Here is a 22,241-nt window from a genome sequence, read left to right as displayed (position 1 = left end):
TTTTAGCAATAAACTTTATCTATCTATTTTCGTTACTTTTGCTCCAAAAAACTATCAGTTACAAATCTTTAATCTAGTTCTCTTGCCAGAATAAAAAAAACTATCAATTCCAAATCTTTAATCTAGTTCTCTTGCCAGAATGAAAAACTATCAATTACAAATCTTTAATCTAGTTCTCTTGCCAGAATAAAAAACTATCAATTACAAATCTTTAATCTAGTTCTCTTGCCAGAATAAAAAACTATCAATTACAAATCTTTAATCTAGTTCTCTTGCCAGAATAAAAAACTTTGCAAATGACTTCCCCAAAAAAAGTTCATTTGTTCAGTCTTTTTAGATTTTAAAAAGTTAAATGTTCATTTTTCATTTTAAATCAAACTTCATTTACAGTCCGAAATTTTGTTCTGTATACCACTTTTCCTTTGGAACCACTGCACTGTACAGTGTACACTGTACAGTACTTTAATGTATTGTGCTGTAGGAACACTACTAAGATGGCGTGTACAACAGTTGACAAAGAGGCTTGTACAACACTCAAAGAACAGGTAATTGTTTAAATTTTATGTACATTGTACATATCAAAAATAATAAATATACGAGCATATTTTTTTTCAACAACCGTCGAAACCAATGGATACATTTTGTTGTGGGAATCTGACTTGAGCAAAATTGGATGGATTGGGGTTAAAAAATCTAATCGTCATCTACTTTGGATTTTTTAAACAAAATATCTCCAAAAATTTAATTTTGATCCTTAAATTGGCATGTTCTTATGTATAACTAGCTGAAGAGGCCGGCGTTGCCCGTAGAAAAAAATTAAATTTTTTTTAAAAGTCAAATTTTTTAGCCTACATACATCCCCCGCCTCCAATGAGTGTCCACAAAAATATCAGCCCAATCGCTCCAGCCGTCTGACCGGCTATACGCAACATATATACGAATGTCTTGTTATATTAAATAGATATAATATAACATAAATTTTGTTTGGAAAAGTTGAAAAAGTTGCAAAAATAAACAAAATGTGGTAAACTAATGCATATTCCTGACTGTTTTCTATCCTTGAAACTGTAAATGACCTAAAAGTTGAAACCAAGTAAATAGGTTGTTTATGGTTCAAACCTTTTACAGAGAATATTTTCTTAGTGGTTGACCTTAGTTAAAACCCATAAATCTATCTATCTATCTATCTATCTATCTATCTATCTATCTATCTATCTATCTATCTATCTATCTATCTATCTATCTATCTATCTATCTATATCTATCTATCTATCTATCTATCTATCTATCTATCTATCTATCTATCTATCTATCTATCTATCTATCTATCTATCTATCTATCTATCTATATATGCATGATTCTATATCCCTATGCCTCATTATCAGTCTATAAACAAATGCCCTAAGGATAAGATTTAAATGTATTGATTTTATCGTTTTATCAGGTCAAGGTGAGATTTCAAATTATCTGGTTTTAAAGCATGGACACTTTATTTTTATAGTACATGACTGGTACATGACTGTACATGACTGGTACATGACTGTACATGACTGGTACATGACTGGTACATGACTGGTACGATTTTGCGACCTCGTAGTTTCTATAGTTTCTATTTTAATCATAAGTTGCAAATAAGAAGTTCAAAACATTTTTGACTTCTCCAGAACTGTTTTATCAAAGCGAGTTATGATTAAAAACCTATAATTGATCTTACGTGCAAAATACTGTTGTTTGAAGTAACAAAATATTGTTCTCCCAAATATCTATCTATCAAACTAGGACACAAATTTTTTCCAAAAAAATTATTTGCATATTTTGGTTACTTTTTTCGAATTAAAATAAATTGATTTGATTTTTTTCTTACCATTTTCTTTAAAAGCTTGTGCTGTTTAAAGACAAATACTTTAAAAAAACGAATCTTTTTAATCATTCAGAGAAAATGTAGATTTTCATAACTTTAGTTTTTACTGGACCAGTTATATTTTATAATAAGATTGCTATATCACGGTGATTCTGAATTTCATGGCTTAATCATATCACATAAATTACGCTTCATTTGGTGTACTGTTCCGTTTTGCCTGGTATTGTCTGTATGTGTATTGTGTACCGTACAGCTTGTAGCTGGTTAGATGTTGGTCCGGTTCTTGAAATGAACCGGACTACACCGTGATATAGCTAGTGTTTTACACATAGAGAATATATATATATTAGATGAGAATTTAAAGAATCTCTCGGTATGAATTTTTTCAGTCCCTTTCAGCCTGAAAGAGAGTTCAAAGTGTACAAATCATGTAAATGTTCACAAATTATATGCAGTAGTGTACATTAATACAGAATGTTCCCTAGACTATTCATTTCCATTTCGAATTTTTAAAGCTGTTAAATAAACTTTATAATGAGTTAGGTGAATAAAAAACATCATTTGATTTATAGTTATAACGGAAAATCATCGTTTGTAAAGTGGAAGGCATAGAGTCTATGTGAAATGATCATTGGTCAATTCATGAAACCAGCCTATTTCATAATTTGGTTTTCTCTTAATATTAATTTTAGATTTTCGATAAAATGATGTTCCAGGGCCCAAAAGGTTATATGGCATAAATATGTGAAGTACACCTGCAGTATGAAATGGAAACAGTACAACAAAATGGCCGTTTTACACTTTTTTCTAGTAAATTCCCTACTAATATATATTCTATTCTCTTTGGTTTTACAAATCCCTTCCATCCATTTTTGTTATTTTTTATCTATCAACCTTCCTTTATCTATATATATATGTAACTTTTAATCTGTTCTTCTTATTATCTATCTATTATTTATCAATATATATCTATCACATATCTCCATGTCCCTTCTATTTATCTTTGTAACATTCTATGTTTTTACATGAAATATACTTATTTCTACTTTTATGTCATCCAAGGTGTGTAATCTATCTATCTATTATCTATCAATATATATCCGTCAGAAATTTCCATGTCCCTTCTATTTATCTTTGTAACATTCTTTATTTTTTACATGAAATATACTTATTTTTACCTTTATCTAATCTATCTATCTATTTATCTCCCAATGTAACCTTCTATCTATCTTTCTATCTTTCTGAATAAAGACAAGGCTAAAATTAAGTCTGACCATGATCCTGTATCTACTGAATACCTTCAGGGGGGAGTAAACATTTAGATCGTGCTAACATCTATCTTTTTTATCATCAACTAATAATACACTTTCATAACTTCTCAATTCAATATGTTTAAAACTAAGATGGTGGGGTGGGGGGACATCACTGCACAAATATATACATTTAACTGTGCTTAGTCATTATTTTCATAATTAGATTCAACACTACTTTCACTTCTTCAAAAAACTTTTATTTAAATTTTTTGTTGTTTTAAAAGGTCACAAAAAACAGTATTAAATGTGTTAAATAGTGTTTACTAAATACATTCTGATTAGGTATAAGAAGATATTATCTCATGTTTGTTAAATCTCCCTATGTCGTGTGATTTATAGACTAAACTACAGGTGTTAGGAAGGGATGATTTGATGAAATATCAGAAGATCTGTTTAGTTACAGTAACATATTGTCTAAACAATCAAAATAAAGAAAAATATAACAAGTTTTTAGTGCATATCTGAACAATCTGAATGAAATGGGACTGAATTCAAAGAATTTGAGTTATGTCTTTGAACTACCTAGCACCAATTCAAATCTTGAATCACCGGTCATCATGAGTATTTGAATTGGTGATTCAGGATTTGAACTGACGCCGTGAGGTACTCAGGAGGTAGTGGCCTCTCCAATTCGGTCCATGGTCATATAAACTGGGGGTTTAAGGGGTTGAGGTCAGGTTTCCATTATTATAAAGCAGAACGCAGCACGTGGACTTGTTAATATTTCAGAAACCTGTGACTTTGACCCATTAAACATAACTGCTTAGCCTTTTTTCTTAAATACATTTTTGTCGGCATCTACATTTTGAATGGAAAAGCACAGCATAAACAAATCTGTAAGTTTAAAGAGTGTTGAATTAAATGGACTAAAACACATTTGATTACAAATAAAAGAAACCGAATGCTTTTCACTCTGGTTTGTCAGGGGGGTGGCAGTAACCCTTCATTTCAAGACTTTGATGCCAAATTCATAATGTTACCATGCTTCTACCTTTGTCGGAGTAAAACTGATGAAGTTAAAGATATCCAAATTTTTCTATCCGAAAACTGATATTTTTGAACTGTGGTTTCTCTAAAAATGATGTGCAGGAGATATATAGAAGAATAAAAAATAGTTTATGCCTTTTCAATGTAGAACACGACGATGTTATCCTCTTTTTTGCTTAAATTACGTGAACTGTCCCTTTAATTCTCATAATTGTATATATTATAATAAGGTTTGTCGACCCAGTGGAGACTCTAACTGTCGACAAGTTACAGACCGAGTTTGTAATCTAGTGCAGGATGTCGTGTGTCGGAATATTACAGAAAATAGGTAATATTACAGAAAATAGGTAAAATTACAGAAAATAGGTAATATTAGAGAAAATAGGTAATATTAAAGAAAATAGGTAATATTACAGAAAACAGGTTATATTACAGAAAATAGGTAATATTACAGAAAATAGGTTAATATTACAGAAAATAGGTAATATTAAAGAAAATAGGTAATATTACAGAAAATAGGTAATATTACAGAAAATATGTAATATTACAGAAAATAGGTAATATTAAAAAAAATTTGTAATATTAGAGAAAACAGGTAATATTAAAGAAAATAGGTAATATTACAGAAAATAGGTAATATGACAGAAAATTGGTAATATTACAGAAAATAGGTAATATTAAAGAAAATTGGTAATATTACAGAAAATAGGTAATATTACAGAAAATAGGTAATATTACAGAAAACAGGTAATATTACAGAAAATAGGTAATATTACAGAAAACAGGTAATATTACAGAAAATAGCTAATATTACAGAAAATTGGTAATATTACAGAAAAGAGATAATGTAACAAAAACGATGTAATATTATAAAAAAGCAGGTAAAATTACAAAAATAGGTAACATAATTGTCTACAGAACTGGGTATCTACCTATATACCTAGCTATTTAACTGTTGAATGCAATGAACTGTACAAATGAGAATGATATTGCTATAAATTCTTTAACAATGATCTAAGGACATTGATGAAATTATATTACTATGCGAATTATACTTTTTTATATATACTTAAACATTGTATACAAATACTTTTCACGTGAATTCGAGATTTCACAGAGACATTTAATGAATTTTGTATTGAATATAATCATTGTTGACTATATGAAAATGTATAGAAGCAAAATAGAATGTTGAGATTAACACTGTTATATCTTTAAAAAAATTCTATAGGTTTGAGGAAAAATGTTGGACAATTGAAGAAGAGGTCTGTAAAACGGTTTATGATACAGTTTGGGAAAATAAGGTAAATTTTTAATATATTTTGGAAAAATAAGGTAAATTTATGATACAGATTGGGAAAATAAGGTAAATTTATAATACAGTTTGGGAAAATAAGATAAATTTATGGTACATTTTGAAAAAATAAGGTAAATTTATGGTACATTTTGAAAAAATAAGGTAAAATTATGATACAGTTTGGGAAAATAGGGTAAATTTATGATACAGATTGGGAAAATAAGGTAAATTTATTATACAAATTGGAAAAATAAGGTAAATTTATGATACAGGTTGGGAAAAATATGATTAAATTTATGATACATTTTGGGAGAATAATAAGTAAAGCTTTTATACAGCTTGGGAAAATAATTTAAATTTACGATAAAGGAAACCCAAGGTAAATTTATAATAATAATAATATCAATAATAATAATACTTACAATGATGAGTGTCAAATTGGTACAAATTTAGCTTAATAAAATGCCTATATTTTTTTACGATAATTTTATTGCCACAAACTTAAATTTTCTAATATCTATATCTGTACAGCCTGCTGGTGTAAAACTTTAATAATTAAAGGCAGCTTAGCGTATTTGATCTAACAGAATTCATATTTTCAAATATCTAAGGTCCATGACATTCTGTTCCAAAGATGTAGGGATTAGAAAACCACAGTTTGTGGCAAAAAATTCAATTTCTTGTTGTTAGCAATAATGTATAGCTAGCAGAGCTGTTTTATTTTTGAAATACAAATTCTCCTAAATGCAATTATTTCAAAGTCAGGATGAAAAGATAAAGGGATTAGAGATTTAACATTTTCACGAGGAATCACTATAAAGGTTTGAAAATTAACAAAGTAAATATTATGTTACTTTAACAGAAGCATCAAACACAAACCTAATAATAAGCTTGATGCAATTTTATTCTAATCTTTTAATTTCTCTTGAAATCCGCCTGTTTAGTGTGAAATGGTGAATATTACTGTCCCTCAGAGAGATTGCAATGTCAAGGAAACTTTTGAGATGGAGGAGAGGTAAATATTGTTGTTGCAACCTCTTTTGTTAAAGGGACTGTATTTTTCATGTGTTCAATTTTAATTATTTTCTGCATTGTCTCTATATAATAATTATATTATAAGTGAACTTACATAGAATCCACAATTTAAAAATTATCAATAACATTTCAGTTCAAAAATTAGGGATGTCTCAACCATCCGTGATCAGAAGAAAGTGTTGAAATTCCGTTGCCAGTTTCTTTCAAGTTTAATTTGAAAACTCAAACATATTTACTATACAGATGCGAGATAGTGAATGCTACCTCAACTATATTTACTATACAGATGCGAGATAGTGAATGCTACCTCAACTATATTTACTATACAGATGCGAGATAGTGAATGCTACCTCAACTATGCCTATCTGTGTAACAGTTAAGGATCAGATTAGTGAGGAGGTAAGCAGACACATAGTCAGATAGACAGATAGACACATAGACACATAGACACATAGACAGATAGACAGATAGACAGATAGACAGATAGACAGATATACAGATAGACAGATAGACAGATAGACAGATAGACAGATAGACAGATAGTCAGATAGACAGATAGACAGATAGACAGATAGACAGATAGACAGATAGACAGATAGACAGATAGACATATTGATAGACAGACAGATAGATAGATAGACAGAGAGACAGAAAGACCGATAGACAGATAGACAATTAGATAGGCACATAGATAGCTTAGATAGATAGATAGACGGATATAACAGATAGATAGGAAGATAGATAGCTTAGATGAATAGATAGATAGATAGTCAGTTAGATAATTAATAATAATTCAAATAATCTATTTATTTAATATTAAAGGATTGTGAGACGGTAGAACCCTCAGACCTGTGTTTTGAGCAGTCCTGTACAGACATATCCGTTCCTACTTTCAGAAAAGAATGCAGGCAATGGTTTTTCTCCGATATAAATCCGCGAAGACGATTTTAAAACCGGTTTTTCATAATTCATAATTCTTGATTTTAAGAATGTTAGTATCTAATATATAAAATTAGATACTTCTTAAAGGGACTTTCGTTGAAATTTTAAGCGAACGTCAATTTGAAAAGAGGAGTATGCCTCATTCTCACAACGGGTCCCTTTAAGTCGTTGTGAAAATTAAAAACATGGATATATATTCTTGATATACTTGATATACTTGATATACTTGATCAAACAAAGCTTTTGTAATTACGTCTACAGTTACTTTAATATGATCTTTTTTACAGAGAAGTTCCCCAAGAGATGTGTGAAGTTGTGATTGAACAAACAATGGACAAGAAGTGTACAGACGTAGAACAAACAGAATACAGGTGACGCCATATTGGTTTTTCAGCTGATTTTGAAACTGAAACTTTTATCCGCCATCTTCTTCACTCAATGTGCAGTTACATATTCTGTAGTGTAGATGGCAGTTAGTTCTCTCATTGTTTTTTTTTATCAAAAACAGTATTAAAAATATTCAAAAATATTAATAAACTTTTTTTCAGTGAGGAATGCACTTCAGTTGTAGAGAAGGAATGTACATCAAAAGAGGTATGTGAATAGTATAAATGGTGTAGTTTTTTTTTCATTATTCACTGTTAAGTCAAGTTTTGACTCTAAAATTGTATGTCTTATTCATAACTGCTAACGGATACAGTTTGAATCAGACATGCCATAAATATACTGTAGGGAAACATGTAGGAATTAGCAGAAATAAACATGTTTAAACCTAGACAATATTTTCTATATTATTGATCGCCATAGTTTGAGTAGAAGTAAATATTTCCATTTACTGATAGCGCCGATTGAAGGAATCATAACTCTAATTGGATAATGAGATAGATAGAAAGATAGATGTTACCCCCATACTATTTCTATTGGTTCAGAATAGACAACAAACACATGACTGAACACAGGAGTGTGATTATTTCTAATTAAGGAGCTTGAATGTGAAGAGACCCCAGTTTCTCCCGATACAGGATACGGAGTTCCACAGGTAATATTCTATATTCTTGCTCCAACTTTATTTCTCAATTTTACCGACTAGGAACATAGACTTTGACATCATTATTCATCCATTTTTATACATTCAGGGAATTGCGTGGCGTACAGGAGACTCTAATAAATATGAAATGTCTAACATAAAATCAAAAGCAAAATCAATCGTTTGGTTTGATAAATAATTTATGCATTTTTTTCTGCCCGGGTCAACAAAAATAGCTAAATTAATTGTTTGTCACCAAACACTTTGAAAAATTATTTAGGTTACTTTTTTATGCCATGGTTGACATTCTGCACAGCAAACTTTAACACTTTACAATTTTTAAATATGTCAAACTTCTCCAAAAAAAACTAAATGTTTAAAAAACAATGGAAAACAATGCCAAACTCTTATCAGAGCTGCATGATCTTAGACTTTGACAAATCATAGAAATATTTGGACTTACAGAAGAACGAAGGAAGGGGCGATTCTTTTGTCAATATTAGATCATGATATTTACTAGTTGCAGCAAACTTCTATTAAATCAACTATTTTTCTTCAACTGATATTTGCATGTACACGATATTTATTAAAACGGACAATTGACAATGTATTAACAAACCCATTAACGATGTATTAACATTATTAGCATGTTTCAATCTTCCCAATAGGTTTCATTTGTTATTGAGAGACCAAACATGTAAGCAGCAGAAAGTACCTCACATATCTTATAAGCAGGTGGACAAATGCTTTTTCTTTTGCTATTTAGTTTTTATTTACTTTTCTTTACTTTCTCTTCTCTTTTCTTTCTTTCTTTCTTTCCTTTCATCTCAAAAATATCATATTTTCCTTCTAATTTTCGAATTTTCAATTACATTATGCAAGATAGAAAGTTAAACCATATTTTACATACTTTTTGTGTTGTTTATTAAAACATATTTTGTTAGGCTGAGGTATTGACCACATCACAGTTCGCTCGAACACCAAAACAGGTATTTACATTTTACAGCACTAAAAACTCATTTAAAGCAACAGTATAACTTTTGCACAGTGTGCTATACATGCAAAACAGGAAAACACACCAAATCAAACATTGATCTCCAGCTTGGAAGCCTTACGGATTGATCAACTCTTTTTCGATAACCCTTGGTGATCTTACCATGCAGGGGAGTACTAAGAATTAGATGTGCCCACATCTAATATCAAGATCAAGTGTTTCAGATTGGTACTCTGGACAAAAGTTTGAATCTCTGAAATGGCAACTTTTGTGAGGAATTAGATTGTAAAAGATCCAATCTCTGTTGGTATTTCATCTTATATTGATTGAATTCAGGTTTCTGGTGGATTTGGAAGCAGGGTTGGAGAACGTTGGAGAAGGAAAAGTATTCTTAGGTAATATTTTTTTTGTGACAGGGCCGAGAAGATGATGATCGTTTAAAAAGATTGTTTAGAACATAAAAATAGCATTGTAAAGAAAGTGGTTGTTACCAACAAAACACTCATGTTATATACTTTTTACTGAAAACTGAATTATACAGAACAACTGGTGAAAAATGATATTTAAAAAATGGGTGGAGGAGATTTTCCAAAAAAAAATATTCGCCCCTTTTTAAATATTTTTTTTATAAGCCCTGCTATTTGTAAAAACCTTAATAGAATAGGGTAAGTGTAAAGGTGGGATTTTTTCATAAACAGTCTTGATGGAAAAAAAATCGAGAAAAAACGATCCTTTTAATTGTTAATTTTTCTAAAGGATAGTTTTGAAACACAAAATTGTAACTTTGCACTTTAAACTATATAGATTGAAGTCCCAGTCTAAGGAAAGCTAGACGGAAACTTAGAAAATCAATTTTTAGATGTTTTTGATTTATTTAAAAATAGCTACTCATGGGTTGGGACTAATCCCAATACAGTGTTTACGCTAAAAGGGCCCCTGAATTTTAATAGAGAATTCCCAAAACCTAATTTTCCTAGATGGGAGTGAATGGCATCAATTAAACACACAATTTTGTTTAAACACATATCTAGAATTATTGCAGCCAGATATCAATTTTTTTAATCTTTTTTAAAATGTTAAATGAGAAACCATAAAAATATGAATATCATGTTATCATGCTGCTGTTGATGTGATGCTTTTCAGCAAGTGTTTGAGTCTTTCTCTCTCTAGAAGCACCAATTAATCAACTTAATTATAAACTCCATTCCATTGGAGCTTAAGCATTTTTCTTTTTTGTTCGGTTGTTTTAACATTTATGAAATGGTTCAGTTGTGGGAAAAAAATAAACCTCCTAAATTATAAAATTAAAAGCATCCAAAGAGATCTAAATCCCCTTAAAATATTTCCACTGAAGCCTCTGATTTTTAAAACTTAAATTTCCAATGATTTATAAAAGTTATCAATGATTTGTTGATTGTTTTCCTGGATCCAGTTTTTGATGTTGTTGTCCATGATATTTGTGTAGACAGCTGGAATATCCGTGTTACAGCTGAACCCATAGTTGACCAAACCTGGTCAATTAATATGGATTAAAAAAGGCAAAAATACATTGATATAGGTAGAAAGTTTCTGAAGAAAAACTAGAGCAGCAAAGTTGGTATGTGCATTAGAACATTTTAAAATTTATTTGTTAGCGGTTAGACAAATTAGTACAAAAGAGGTCAGAAATTGTGAATATCAGAATAGCTCATTCTTCTCCATGTTGTGCAGACCTATGAACTGTTTTAATCCCTTCTAATATCCCTTGGTGGTCATACCTGGCAGGGATAACTTAAATTAAAGAATCAAGCCTTTATTCTCAAAATCAAAAGTGCCCACATTGGAAATCAAAATCAAGCATTTAAAATGGCCTTTGCAGCTTGGATCTTTTTGAATGGAGAGTTACTTGAAATTACAAATACAGTCACTTGGATAGCTACATGTTAACTACGATATATAGAATTATATTTACCCACTACAAAATACTGATCCAGCTGTTTGTCCAGGCATACAAGTGGAGCCCCTCCCTCTCCTTGGCATGTATCCTTCCCTATTTCTCCACCTGATAGTAGCCGTTGTGAAAGATTCTCAAATTTAGTGAAATAAGTTAAAAGCTAGAAATCATAATGACAATATGGTGCCAAAATTTTAATAATGAGCCCTTATTATTCAAAAGCATAACAAAGTTTTCCCGATATCTGTGATATCCACTAAATATTTAATTACCTGCGCAGATCTCGCTGGAATGAGGAGACCAGTTAGGGCGACCCTAAAACATGGTTTAAAAAGCTGAGGACCTTTCATGAGGAAAAACATCTGATGGGAGCAAACTCATGGTTTACCAACATCCACCACCTGATTTATACTATAGTCCAAGAATTCCAGGGGGGGGGGGTGTAAGAAGACTATTGCCCCTCCTCCACTGACGCTTCTGCTTGAAATCATTTTACCTTTGATTGAAATATTGGGCCAAGTCTTGATTGGCATTCATCAGCTGATAGAAGTGGCAGATCAATTTCTCTCTGACGGACAAGATCCTTACCCCAGGCCGCAACCCAACAGTTATCAGATTTCTCTGTAAAAGGCAGGGGTTAGCTGATCTTAAGCAGAAAACAAAATAAGTTGCTCTTTTTCCCCACAAATGTGTGTTGGACAGGACTTGAAGGACCTCTTACTTGATGTTTTACGATTGACTTGTCATTTATATAGTTCTTAACTTTATATAGATTGCTAGAGTAGCCAATGTTTCAGTCTTACCCCATGAGATTTCAAAAGAACCTATGTCATAGTCCATGTCAAGGCACAGTTAGATATTATGCAACATTATAATATGATTTACTGAAATCTCTTAAAGTTTGCAATGTTTGAAGAAGCTCTGGTGGCTTTGACATTAAACATCCTACGTAACATTGTCTCTAAATCTTGCTTACCATTGAACTGAGATGAGCTTGTAGGCAAGCAAACTGAATTGTACCCAACAGGATCACTGAAAACAAATAGTAAAAAAGATTAAAAATTTGCTGAAATTCTTTGTTGAGATAATGAGTTAGAGAGGATTAGAGAAAACACTTTACCCATTTTGTCCAGCGCGAATATTTACAATACTCTTGATGGAGTTTACTGGAGTCTTTGCTGCTCCAAGCTTGAGGACAGCGACATTATTTGCAAGAGAATCTGCTGGATCAGCCTAAATTCATAATTAGCTTTATTTTGGATGCCTTAACCAATAGTTTCTTATTAAAAACGCTGTTGGCCATGGAACAGTTGCAATAATTTTTGAACTTCTATGGCTTAGATCTTTACTTAGATCAGATATGTTAAAATAACGTAACAGACATGTCCATTACCTTCCATTTATAACACAAAACTGAACTTTTGTAGTGAGTTAATCAGTTTAATTAGTTTAATAGCAGAATTTATTTGTTTTTTGAAAAAGTAGCAGTGCTTTCATAGTTTTTATCCCTTTTTATTCATAATTTTATTGTATTAATGAGTTAAAGTTGATAACCTCCATTAAAAGGAACCCACAAATGTCAATTACCTGAGGGTGTGGCTTGATACATCTAACAGAAAACTCAGTGTAGTCCCATTCCTCCTGTTAGAGTGATAAAAATTGAATTATCAAATTTTTTAAAAATTTTACTTTGAAATTACCTCTGGAACTTTTCCATTCGGATCCCAGTCTCCTAATAAAAAAAGTGTCAAAGTTTTTTATACTTCCTTTGTTGCTTGCTTAATTGTAATCCTTTACCTAGTCTAACAATGAGGTTTTGGGGGGAACTGATTAAATTTTGAACTTTATGAAGAACAGTTATGACAGTGTCCTAGAAAAAATAATTACTTAAACTAGATACTGTACCAAGGGGTTGTCAAGACCAATTTTGCTTGCTAAACATCCAGAGTGCAGTAAAATTTGTTAACGGAACTTATTGGTTAGTAAAATTCCCTGTAACTTTAAATATTTATTTTAATTAAGGGATGTGGGCACAAATAAAAACGACATATTAGTAAACCTATTTCCAGTTTGTTATTGAAGTCTTTCTATAATTTGTTTTACTCAAGATTGATTAAAAGACCTGTACCCTAACTTTTTGTGTTGTCTTAATTACTTGACTATGGGTGTACACTATTAACCATAGGGAACACTTGTTTTATGCGGACTGATCTTGCATACTAGTTTTCCTTAATCTTAACTATTGAGTTTGGATAAACAATAATGATTTCTGTTAAACACATTTGTGTTAAGTTACTATAATGACTTAAAGAAAATTGGAACTTCAGACACAATTGAGTTGTGTCCTTTTGTCCTTTTCTCTATCTGGAACTTCAGACACAATTAAGTTGTGTACTTCTGCCCTTTTCTCCTTCTGGAACTTCAGACACAATTGAGATGTGTCCTTATGTACTTTTCTCCTTCTGGAACTTCAGACACAATTGAGTTGTGTCCTTCTGTCCTTTTCTCTGTCAGGAACTTCAGACACAATTGAGATGTGTCCTTCTGCCCTTTTCTCCTTCTAGAACTTCAGACACAATTGAGTTGTGTCCTTCTGTCCTTTTCTCCGTCTGGAACTTCTGACACAATTGAGTTGTGTCCATCGGCCTTTTTATCCATCTGGAACTTCAGACACAATTGAGTTGTGTCTTTCTGTCCTTTTCTACATCTGGAACTTCAGACACAATTGAGATGTGTCCTTCTGTCCTTTCCTCCATCCGGAACTTCAGACACAATTGAGATGTGTCCTTCTGTCCTTTTCTCCATCCGGAACTTCAGACACAATTGAGATGTGCCCTTCTGTCCTTTTCTCCATCTGGAACTTCAGACACAATTGAGATGTGTCCTTCTGTCCTATTCTCCATCTGGAACTTCAGACACAATTGAGATGTGTCCTTTTGTCCTTTTATCCGTCTGGAACTTCAGACACAATTAATTTGTGTCCTTTTGTCCTTTTCTCCGTCTGGAACTTCAGACACAATTGAGTTGTGTCCTTCTGTCCTTTTCTCCGTCTAACATTTTTTAAAACAAATTTATCATTCATTTTTTGAGTTTCTCTGTCTGTTTTCTTATGTCTATTCTTTCCTTCCATGTTTTGTAAACTCTGGGTTCTCTGGCTCTGTTAGAAAGTCTCTCTCATATTCTCCTATTTCTTACTTCCTTGTGCTATCCTTCCTGTACTTTGATTGGATCAGCCTGTGTAAAGTTGTGTTCAACTAAAGATGAAAATACGCGAGTTTTTAATAAAGCATTACAAGTGGGTGTTTTTTATTCAATTGTTCCAAATCATACATAATTATGCGTCAGCAGAATGGTGTCAAATAGCCTTTTTCATTCCAGGTTGCCTTAGATAGTTTTATCCTTGTACAACATATATTGATAATTCTTGGGCTTGTCTGCCTTTTGCCCGTAAAGTTCCTCTGAGACATGAATGTGCTGTGGTCCACTTTAATAGAGCTAGGAAAGTTTGAATAGCTGACTGATTTAGGGTTTTTTTTGCAAAAAAGTGGATTTAGTGCAAGAACAAACTTTTAAAACTCTCAGAAATTATCTAAGTTGCTTAATTGCAGCTAGGCCTGATATTCTATGCACTTATCCTAAGTCCAAAATATCTATCCTTTTTGATATGAAAATACCTGGTCAACATATGTTCCTGCACCAATATAGTCTCCGTCAGAACCAACCAGCATGGCAAGCCAAGGCCACTCCCCTAAACCATGCATTATCATTCTTAAACTTGGCTTGTTAACTTGTCGTGTTCTAATAAACGTCAAGACAGTTAAACCTATTAGATGACCCAAGGGAATATTTATTATTGGTCAAAATTGGAAAAATGAAACCAAATAATTTTAATTTATCATGTATGAAAAACAATGATGGTTCGTAAAGTAACGGTTAGAATTAGACTGTTTAATATTTTTTTTTCTATGAGACTGCAAGATCTGATATACATTATCTGTGAACATTTGTTTGACCTGGATTTGTAAAGGTGTCTGGTCTCTTAACATCCTTGTAGGCTCTGGAAAACAAATATTTAGAAATCTGTGAAGCAATTATTAAAAAGTTTAAGTTTTAGTATGAGTAAAATTTTATGTAAATAATATGTATGTATGTAAAATTACTTATTTTATATACAATAGTAAAGATTCTTCTGGATAGACAGATAGATAGATAGATTTATAGATAGACAGAAAAATAGATAGATAGATTGATAGATAGATAGATAGATAGATAGATGATAGATAGATAGATAGATAGATAGATAGAAAGATAACTAAATCTTTTATCTTGTAATTGTAAAATATTTTTTTACCTAGGATCTCTTTTTCCACAGTCTAATATGTCACTACGGCCCGAAATTGCAGTTATTTTATCATCCGCACAAATCGCCTGAAATTCACAAGTTACAATTTTTTATTTAGAAAATGTGTTTGAAACTTGTTAACGTTTTGAAAATACTTTAGGTACCATACAATACTCTGTCATACGGTGTAAATATCAAAGGTCTGACCTATGGTTGTGGATTCATGCAAAGAAAAAAGAATATATATTAGAGTGGAATTTACTAGAAATAAGTGTAAAACGGCCATACTGTAGGTGTACTTCACATATTTGTGCTATATAACCTTTTGGGCCATGGAACATCATTTTATACAAAATATATATTCTATTCTCTTTGGATTCAATATATATACGGTGTAAATAAGGTCTAAAAGGCAATATTTGTGTTGGTTCAAGCGACCTCTCATTAAAATAATCGATTTACATTCTTTAGACCTTGTTGATCTGATCAATAACGTAAAAAAACATTGACTATTTTTGAAGTAGAATTGCGCTAGCCACTTTACAGAAAACCATAATAAAAAATAATCAATTTTCACTACAAAGATAATGAGTATTTAATTTATTCTTGCAAATCCTTTTCTTTAATTTGACACATTTTTAGTAAAAAAAAACATTGTAGATTTATAGGGTAGTATTGTGAATCGATTCATGCATGTTACTATTTAGACCTTAAATGAAGGGTCACTTTAATTACGTGTATAGTCCCTTTAAACAGGGTTGACTCACCCTCCCTAAATCGGGTGATGTAAAGGGTGAAGTATAGTCATCATTCACTCCTAATCAAAATTCAAAAATTCAAAAATCAAAAAAACAAAAAATCAAAAAATTTAGTTAAAACGTCCAAGAGTTTTTTGATAAAATGTTAGAGAATAATTTTTTTAGTTAATCTCAGTTAAACCATTTTCTTTTTCAATTCTAGTAACATAAAACATTTTATTGGTAATTTTAAGCAAGACTAATTTGTATGCAAAATTTTAATGACAAAGGAACTGAGTTGTTTTCTAATCCCTATATCTTTGTAACTTAATAGTTTAAACCTTTAATAATTCAAATAGTTCATAGTTTAAAATTTTAAATGTCTACACCATGGGGTTCAATACATGGGGATTAAAAAATCAGAGTTTGGGTTAAGGTACAAGAACTCATTTGCCTTTAATTTAATGAATTTAATTTATCCACATGAAAAATTCTAATTTTCATATATGTGTGAATTGTGAACAAACAAATTTTGAGAACGAACACACTTTTGTGAATGATAATTGAACAAACGATTTTTCAGTGAAAAAATCAATGATAATTTTGAGAATAAATAATTTTTTTTCAAATGGTTGAAAAAAACCAACTCAAAATGGTTCCTGCCGAACGCTTAAAAAAATGAAGAATTATTTCCTAAAGGATTGTATTCGGTTGCAAGACCAATTCTAATTGCAATACTTTCCACTAATCCATCCTCCGCAAAACTACAGCAGGTCTTAAAACCTAAAAAGACTCATTGTTAGAAAAAAATTCCAAATTTAAGGAAATAAAAAATTTAATTAATTAATATGATATTCAAAATGAAACTAAGGAATGAACTAAATTCTATTTAAAATAAAAAAAGACATGAAATTATCCTAAATAATTGGGATTTTTAAATCAAAATTATTACATGAAATAAACAAAATTTTTAGGATATCAAAGATGAGATATTAAACAAAAGATGTTAAAAATTATTGGGAATATTCAAAACATTATTCTTGAACATGAAATATCCAAAATTCTAGGATCTTATAAATTAAATTTTATATTTATGACTATCCTTCTGTAAAAAAGATTTAGAACAATTTTTAAAGAATAAAAATAAACCTCGATCACATTTCTCTAAATCAACTTCATTGTCCTCTGCGCATAGACCAAGACAATCCTAAAAACGTTTATTCATTTTGTAAAAAAAATTGTTATCCTGCATTTAGTTTGAATTTACGAAATTAAAACAATCCTTTTCCTAGTTTTTTGTTTAATTAATAAGAAATTTTTGACCTTAAAAAAAGCCGGGCCTAAGATCCAAGCAAACTGAATTTAAGGCTTTACATAAACAGTCTCTGCTCTGGGATAATACATTGCCATCAATTTTGGTGAGGAACAGCCAATTTGAACGTTCAGGAAACAATTTTTTTGAACAGACAATTTTACCGAACAATCGTTCAGTGAGAAACTAAATATATGGAAAATGAACGATAGTTTTAAGAACAAACAAAATCAACATTTATTAAAGATTAAAGATTAAAAAAGATCAAAATAGGTCGTTCACAAACAATAAACAAACAAAATGTCTCATTACATGGCAAGTACAATTTGCAAGATTGGTAATTTTTTTGATTTTTAAATTATTTCCCCCACATTTGATTTAATAAATTTGTTATGTCATTTTATCAGATTAGTTTGTTTGGAGCATCAAATAAACAAGAATAAGTTAAAAAATATATATTTTGTCTCGTAAAGTAACACAAAAATATAAACATAAATACAAAACAATCCGGGTCCGTCCTAGAAAACGATTTTTGGACCCCCCTCCCCCCCCCCCCTATCAATTTTGTACATGACCACTTTTTCATCAATTTTCAATTAAATTAGTATTTATTTAGGGTAAGGTTAGGTTAAGACACTTTCTGGGCCAAGCGCTGCGGCTAGGACAGGCTAAGGGGCCCAGTGCTGCAGCCTCATGGTCAATTATATCCATGTCCATACATATAAGATTAGTATATATTTAGGGTTAGGTTAGGTTAAGACACTTTCTGGGCCAAGCGCTGCGACTAGGATCGGCTAGGTGGCCAAGTGCTGCGGCTAGCACAGGCTAGGTGGCCAAACGCTGCGGCTAGCACAGGCTATGGGCCCGGCGCTGTGGCCACATGGTCATTTATATCCTTGTCCTACATTTAAGATCCATGTACAAAATTGATAGGAGGGGGGGGGGGTCCAAAAATCGTTCTTTAGGGAATTACCAACAATAGTTTAATTCCTATTTGTTATGAAACTATAAATATAAAAGTTAAAAATCTTACCCCTTCGTTGCTAGCATCAAGCAGACAACTGATCTTAAAAAATCAATCGTTAAAAATTAATCGGAAATCGGAAAATTTATATAAAACACTTTACAATACAGAATTTCATCTAACTTTGATAGAATCTTATACTGCTTTGATAGAAGATCATAACGCTTTGATAGAATCTTATACGGCTTTAATAGAAGGTCATAACGCTTTGATAAAATGTCATCAATCTTTGCTAGAATCTAATAAAACTTAGATGGAATTTCATAAAACTTTGATAGTATCTAGTAAACTTTAGAGAACAAAATGATAGGAATGACTAAAAAATTTTCAAATTTTTGTTTTCTGAAGGGTCACTCAAGTTTTCGCCCCCTTATGAGTAGATGCACATGAAAAATGTTTTTAAACCGATTTTTGTTAAATTTTATTTAAAGTTTTTTTATTTTTATCATTATTATCATTACTTTTTACCTCGGCATCACAGCTAAGCCCATTAATTTTCGATGCCATACCGCCTAGAAAATCAATTATTAAAAAGAATTAACATTCACTTATGTTTTTTGTTATAATCAAAGCTTATATAAACTGAGCTGAAAACTCTAGAATGAGATATCCTTAATCCCGATTACTTTATCCAACTGGACACATTTTTGTTTATCTTCTTAAACTGTTCTTTTGGATACCCATGTACTGGAAGTCTGGAATACGATAAATGCGGGCAAGTTAGTAAATTGTATTGACCCATGAGAGACTTGATCATAAATTCTGACCAATGATCGAGCTCCAAGAAAGTTTCAAGTTCTTAATTTCAAGTTTATGTCGGCCATATTGGAAATATGTGATTAAATTCAAATATCCCAGAAAAATGTTAATTATTTAATTAAATTTGAGGTCGTTTTTTTCAACTAATGTAGTAGGGAATAAATCGGTGAGGAGGTGAAGGCCTCCTTTCGTTTATTAACATGACATCCTGATTGGTTGAATTTTAAACTTCTTTCTCAGATATCGAATGCATCTTAACCTAATCTCGGGTTTAGTAAAACCAGGAGATCAAGCATTGTTCTTGCTATCCACCATTCTAAAGTTTTCAGCTTTGAGTTCTTCCCACAACTGAAATTTTCTATCCCCTGATCGTCTAAACCTTTGATTTTTAAAACTTGGGTTATGTGAAATCATTTATAAATTATAATTAACAAAGGTCACGACATTAATAATTGTGGCGGCTCAGTTCCCTTGCTTCCAGTTTTGTTTTTATCAACAAATCCTGAAATTTTTTAAAGGAAATTTAGCCGATTTTATGTCAAAACAATGATTTCTGCTGGGGGTAGAAAATGTGTTTGCAAGATTTGGATTCGTAAAAAAATCCAAATTTTGAGTGAATGAGTGGCACCGCAGGATCTTTTTATTGATTTAAAAAAAATCAAATTAAAGGGCTAGAAGGTGCCTGTTCTCTCTTTTATGCACTCCCAATTTTCAAGGGGGGGGGGTGTCCCACCTCCCCCCTGAAGCTGTCTCTGGTTTTCATGATATTAAAATAAAATAATCCTAGAATTTCGAAATGTTTTGTTTTATAAAAAATAAATGTTTTCTATATTTTTGTGGTGGTGGGTCAAAACTTTCTAGATCAATTATTTTGAATGATAAATAAAACGATAATTTAAAAAAAACAGAACTATACTTAGTTCTGTTCTAGTCTTAGCACAGAAAACATTGTAATCGTCTTTTTTTACGATAAGTAAATAAGTTTTTTTTTATTTATTTCTTGAATCCTGAACTTGTTAAAACATTGTATTCTGAAGACTATGTACTTCGGCGAGAACTTTTTTTTGTTGATCTCAGGATTAAGCGTTAATCTCTATGTTAATCTCTATTAAGCGTTAATCTCTATGTTAATCTCTATTAAGCGTTAATCTCTATGTTAATCTCTATTAAGCGTTAATCTCTATGTTAATCTCTATTAAGCGTTAATCTCTATGTTAATCTCTATTAAGCGTTAATCTCTATGTTAATCTCTATTAAGCGTTAATCTCATGGATTAATTTAATTCCTCTCCGATATCCTGTGATGGTCAAAACCTTCTTGGATAACTTTAATTGAGGCATGAAACTTTGATTTTCAAATTTTAAATTGCCCACATTGGATGTCGAGATCATACGTTCAAAATTAACGATAATCCACACAAAACTGTTTACATCTGAATTTGAAGAAAGCTAAAGCTTGAATCTATAACATTTGCGCTGCGGCTAGAATAACAAAAAATTACCTGGACTGTTGTTACATGGGGCAGAGTTTTTAATACATTTACAACACTGCTTGGAGTTGGCCTTAATTCAAATAGCAGAGTCAGTTACTAAATTCTAATACATTTAAATTTTAAGGTTGGTTATTATATTCTAACCCATTTATCTTTGCAACCCACAATATACACTTATATCTTATTTCTTTGATATTTAAAACTATGAATTCTTTTAGATCGAATAGTTTAAAATATAAAAGTTGTACAACATCAGGTTGCAATGATAAAGAGATTAAAAAATTTGAGTTTGAGGCATAAAACGTTCGAATTTGGAAGGACACAATAATATTGATGTTTTAACAAAACAAACGTTTTATCAATTTTTTTGTAATTTTTTTACTTGTCTTCTATGTCGGGGGTTGGAGATCACAATTATAGGTAATAAGACACAGAGAAGTAACACTACTTTTCGCATTTTTTTCTGAAAATAATTTCTATCTTCATTTTTTAATCTAAAAAGACCCTCCAGTCAAAGATGACAATTTGCCCTATTTACAACAATACCCTTGAAAGCTAAATCTGATGAAAAATGTGGAAAATAACGTCGTTTCTTTGACTCGAAAAAACCAGAGATGAAATTAAATAGTTTAAATGAACAAAAACATTCATATCTACATTTAAGGCCCACCGGTTTCTTCTATTTGAAATCAACCGTCTATAATTCAACAATTATCTACTTTACGGATTTGTTTATTTTATACTTTTTCATTCAAAATGCATATGCCAACTAAAAAGTATTTTAGAAATAGGCTAACAAATTGTGTTTAATGGGTCAAATTGTGATCGAAAGTCACAGCTTTCTGGAATATTGACAGAACCATTAAATCCACGTGAAGGGTACCGTTGTAAATCGAGCATTGCCAACTCTTTATGGAGATCTTGGACTAAAGGGTTACTTGAAATTAAACTTACAGTTCCTACGGTTAGAAATATAAAGTAATAAGTGAGTGTTCAGTTTCATAGGTTTTTAATAGTTTTTAAAAATATAAAGAAGCACCCTGGACCATCATAGTTGTGTTTACCCTCATCGTTGTGTTTACCCTCATCGTTGTGCTTACCCTCATCGTTGTGTTTACCATCATCGTTGTGTTTACCCTCATTGTTGTGTTTACCATCATCGTTGTGTTTACCATCATCATTGTG

The 22,241-nt window shown here is 31.2% G+C and overlaps 2 protein-coding genes across 2 annotated transcripts in view; one reads left to right on the top strand and one right to left on the bottom strand.

Annotated features, from left to right (window-relative positions):
- LOC111716889 (uncharacterized) overlaps window positions 1-22,241 on the top strand; it is a 39,567-nt gene that overhangs the window by 5,729 nt on the left and 11,597 nt on the right. The window contains exons 12-22 of the mRNA XM_023492402.1: window positions 482-545; window positions 4,393-4,490; window positions 5,394-5,466; window positions 6,404-6,474; window positions 6,824-6,893; window positions 7,317-7,402; window positions 7,724-7,807; window positions 7,985-8,030; window positions 8,419-8,475; window positions 9,408-9,452; window positions 9,794-9,852. Coding sequence (XP_023348170.1) covers window positions 482-545; window positions 4,393-4,490; window positions 5,394-5,466; window positions 6,404-6,474; window positions 6,824-6,893; window positions 7,317-7,402; window positions 7,724-7,807; window positions 7,985-8,030; window positions 8,419-8,475; window positions 9,408-9,452; window positions 9,794-9,852 — 753 coding nt within the window. The remainder of the gene's footprint in view (window positions 1-481; window positions 546-4,392; window positions 4,491-5,393; window positions 5,467-6,403; window positions 6,475-6,823; window positions 6,894-7,316; window positions 7,403-7,723; window positions 7,808-7,984; window positions 8,031-8,418; window positions 8,476-9,407; window positions 9,453-9,793; window positions 9,853-22,241) is intronic.
- On the bottom strand, window positions 9,314-21,541 carry LOC111716890 (serine protease 41). Its single transcript, XM_023492403.1, has 20 exons — window positions 21,439-21,541; window positions 21,066-21,126; window positions 19,274-19,317; window positions 18,815-18,847; window positions 17,619-17,676; window positions 17,163-17,252; window positions 16,500-16,549; window positions 15,742-15,818; window positions 15,404-15,447; window positions 15,065-15,138; window positions 13,188-13,260; window positions 13,091-13,122; window positions 12,978-13,031; window positions 12,511-12,623; window positions 12,367-12,422; window positions 11,887-12,011; window positions 11,663-11,705; window positions 11,409-11,498; window positions 10,880-10,968; window positions 9,314-10,623 (listed from the first exon to the last, which is right to left on the bottom strand). The coding sequence occupies exons 1-20, from the start codon at window positions 21,511-21,513 to the stop codon at window positions 10,597-10,599; spliced, it is 1,308 nt and encodes a 435-aa protein (XP_023348171.1). The 5' UTR covers window positions 21,514-21,541; the 3' UTR covers window positions 9,314-10,596.

Source organism: Eurytemora carolleeae, unplaced genomic scaffold (genome assembly GCF_000591075.1).
Source record: "Eurytemora carolleeae unplaced genomic scaffold, Eaff_2.0 scaffold1507, whole genome shotgun sequence".
NCBI classification, from domain to species: domain Eukaryota; kingdom Metazoa; phylum Arthropoda; class Copepoda; order Calanoida; family Temoridae; genus Eurytemora; species Eurytemora carolleeae.
Note: the sequence above shows the minus strand (reverse complement) of the source record. Positions and strands in the feature narration are given on the sequence as shown.

What these genes read in the sequence shown, in the direction of transcription:
- LOC111716890 (XM_023492403.1), bottom strand. Translation starts at nt 21,513, where the DNA reads ATGCGAAAAGTAGTGTTACTTCTCTGTGTCTTATTACCTATAATTGTG. An exon ending in CGAATGGAAAAGTTCCAGAG is followed by an intron (nt 13,032 to 13,090) that starts GTAATTTCAAAG and finishes TCACTCTAACAG; the next exon opens with GAGGAATGGGACTACACTGA. An exon ending in AAGCTCATCTCAGTTCAATG is followed by an intron (nt 12,012 to 12,366) that starts GTAAGCAAGATT and finishes TGCCTTTTACAG; the next exon opens with AGAAATCTGATAACTGTTGG.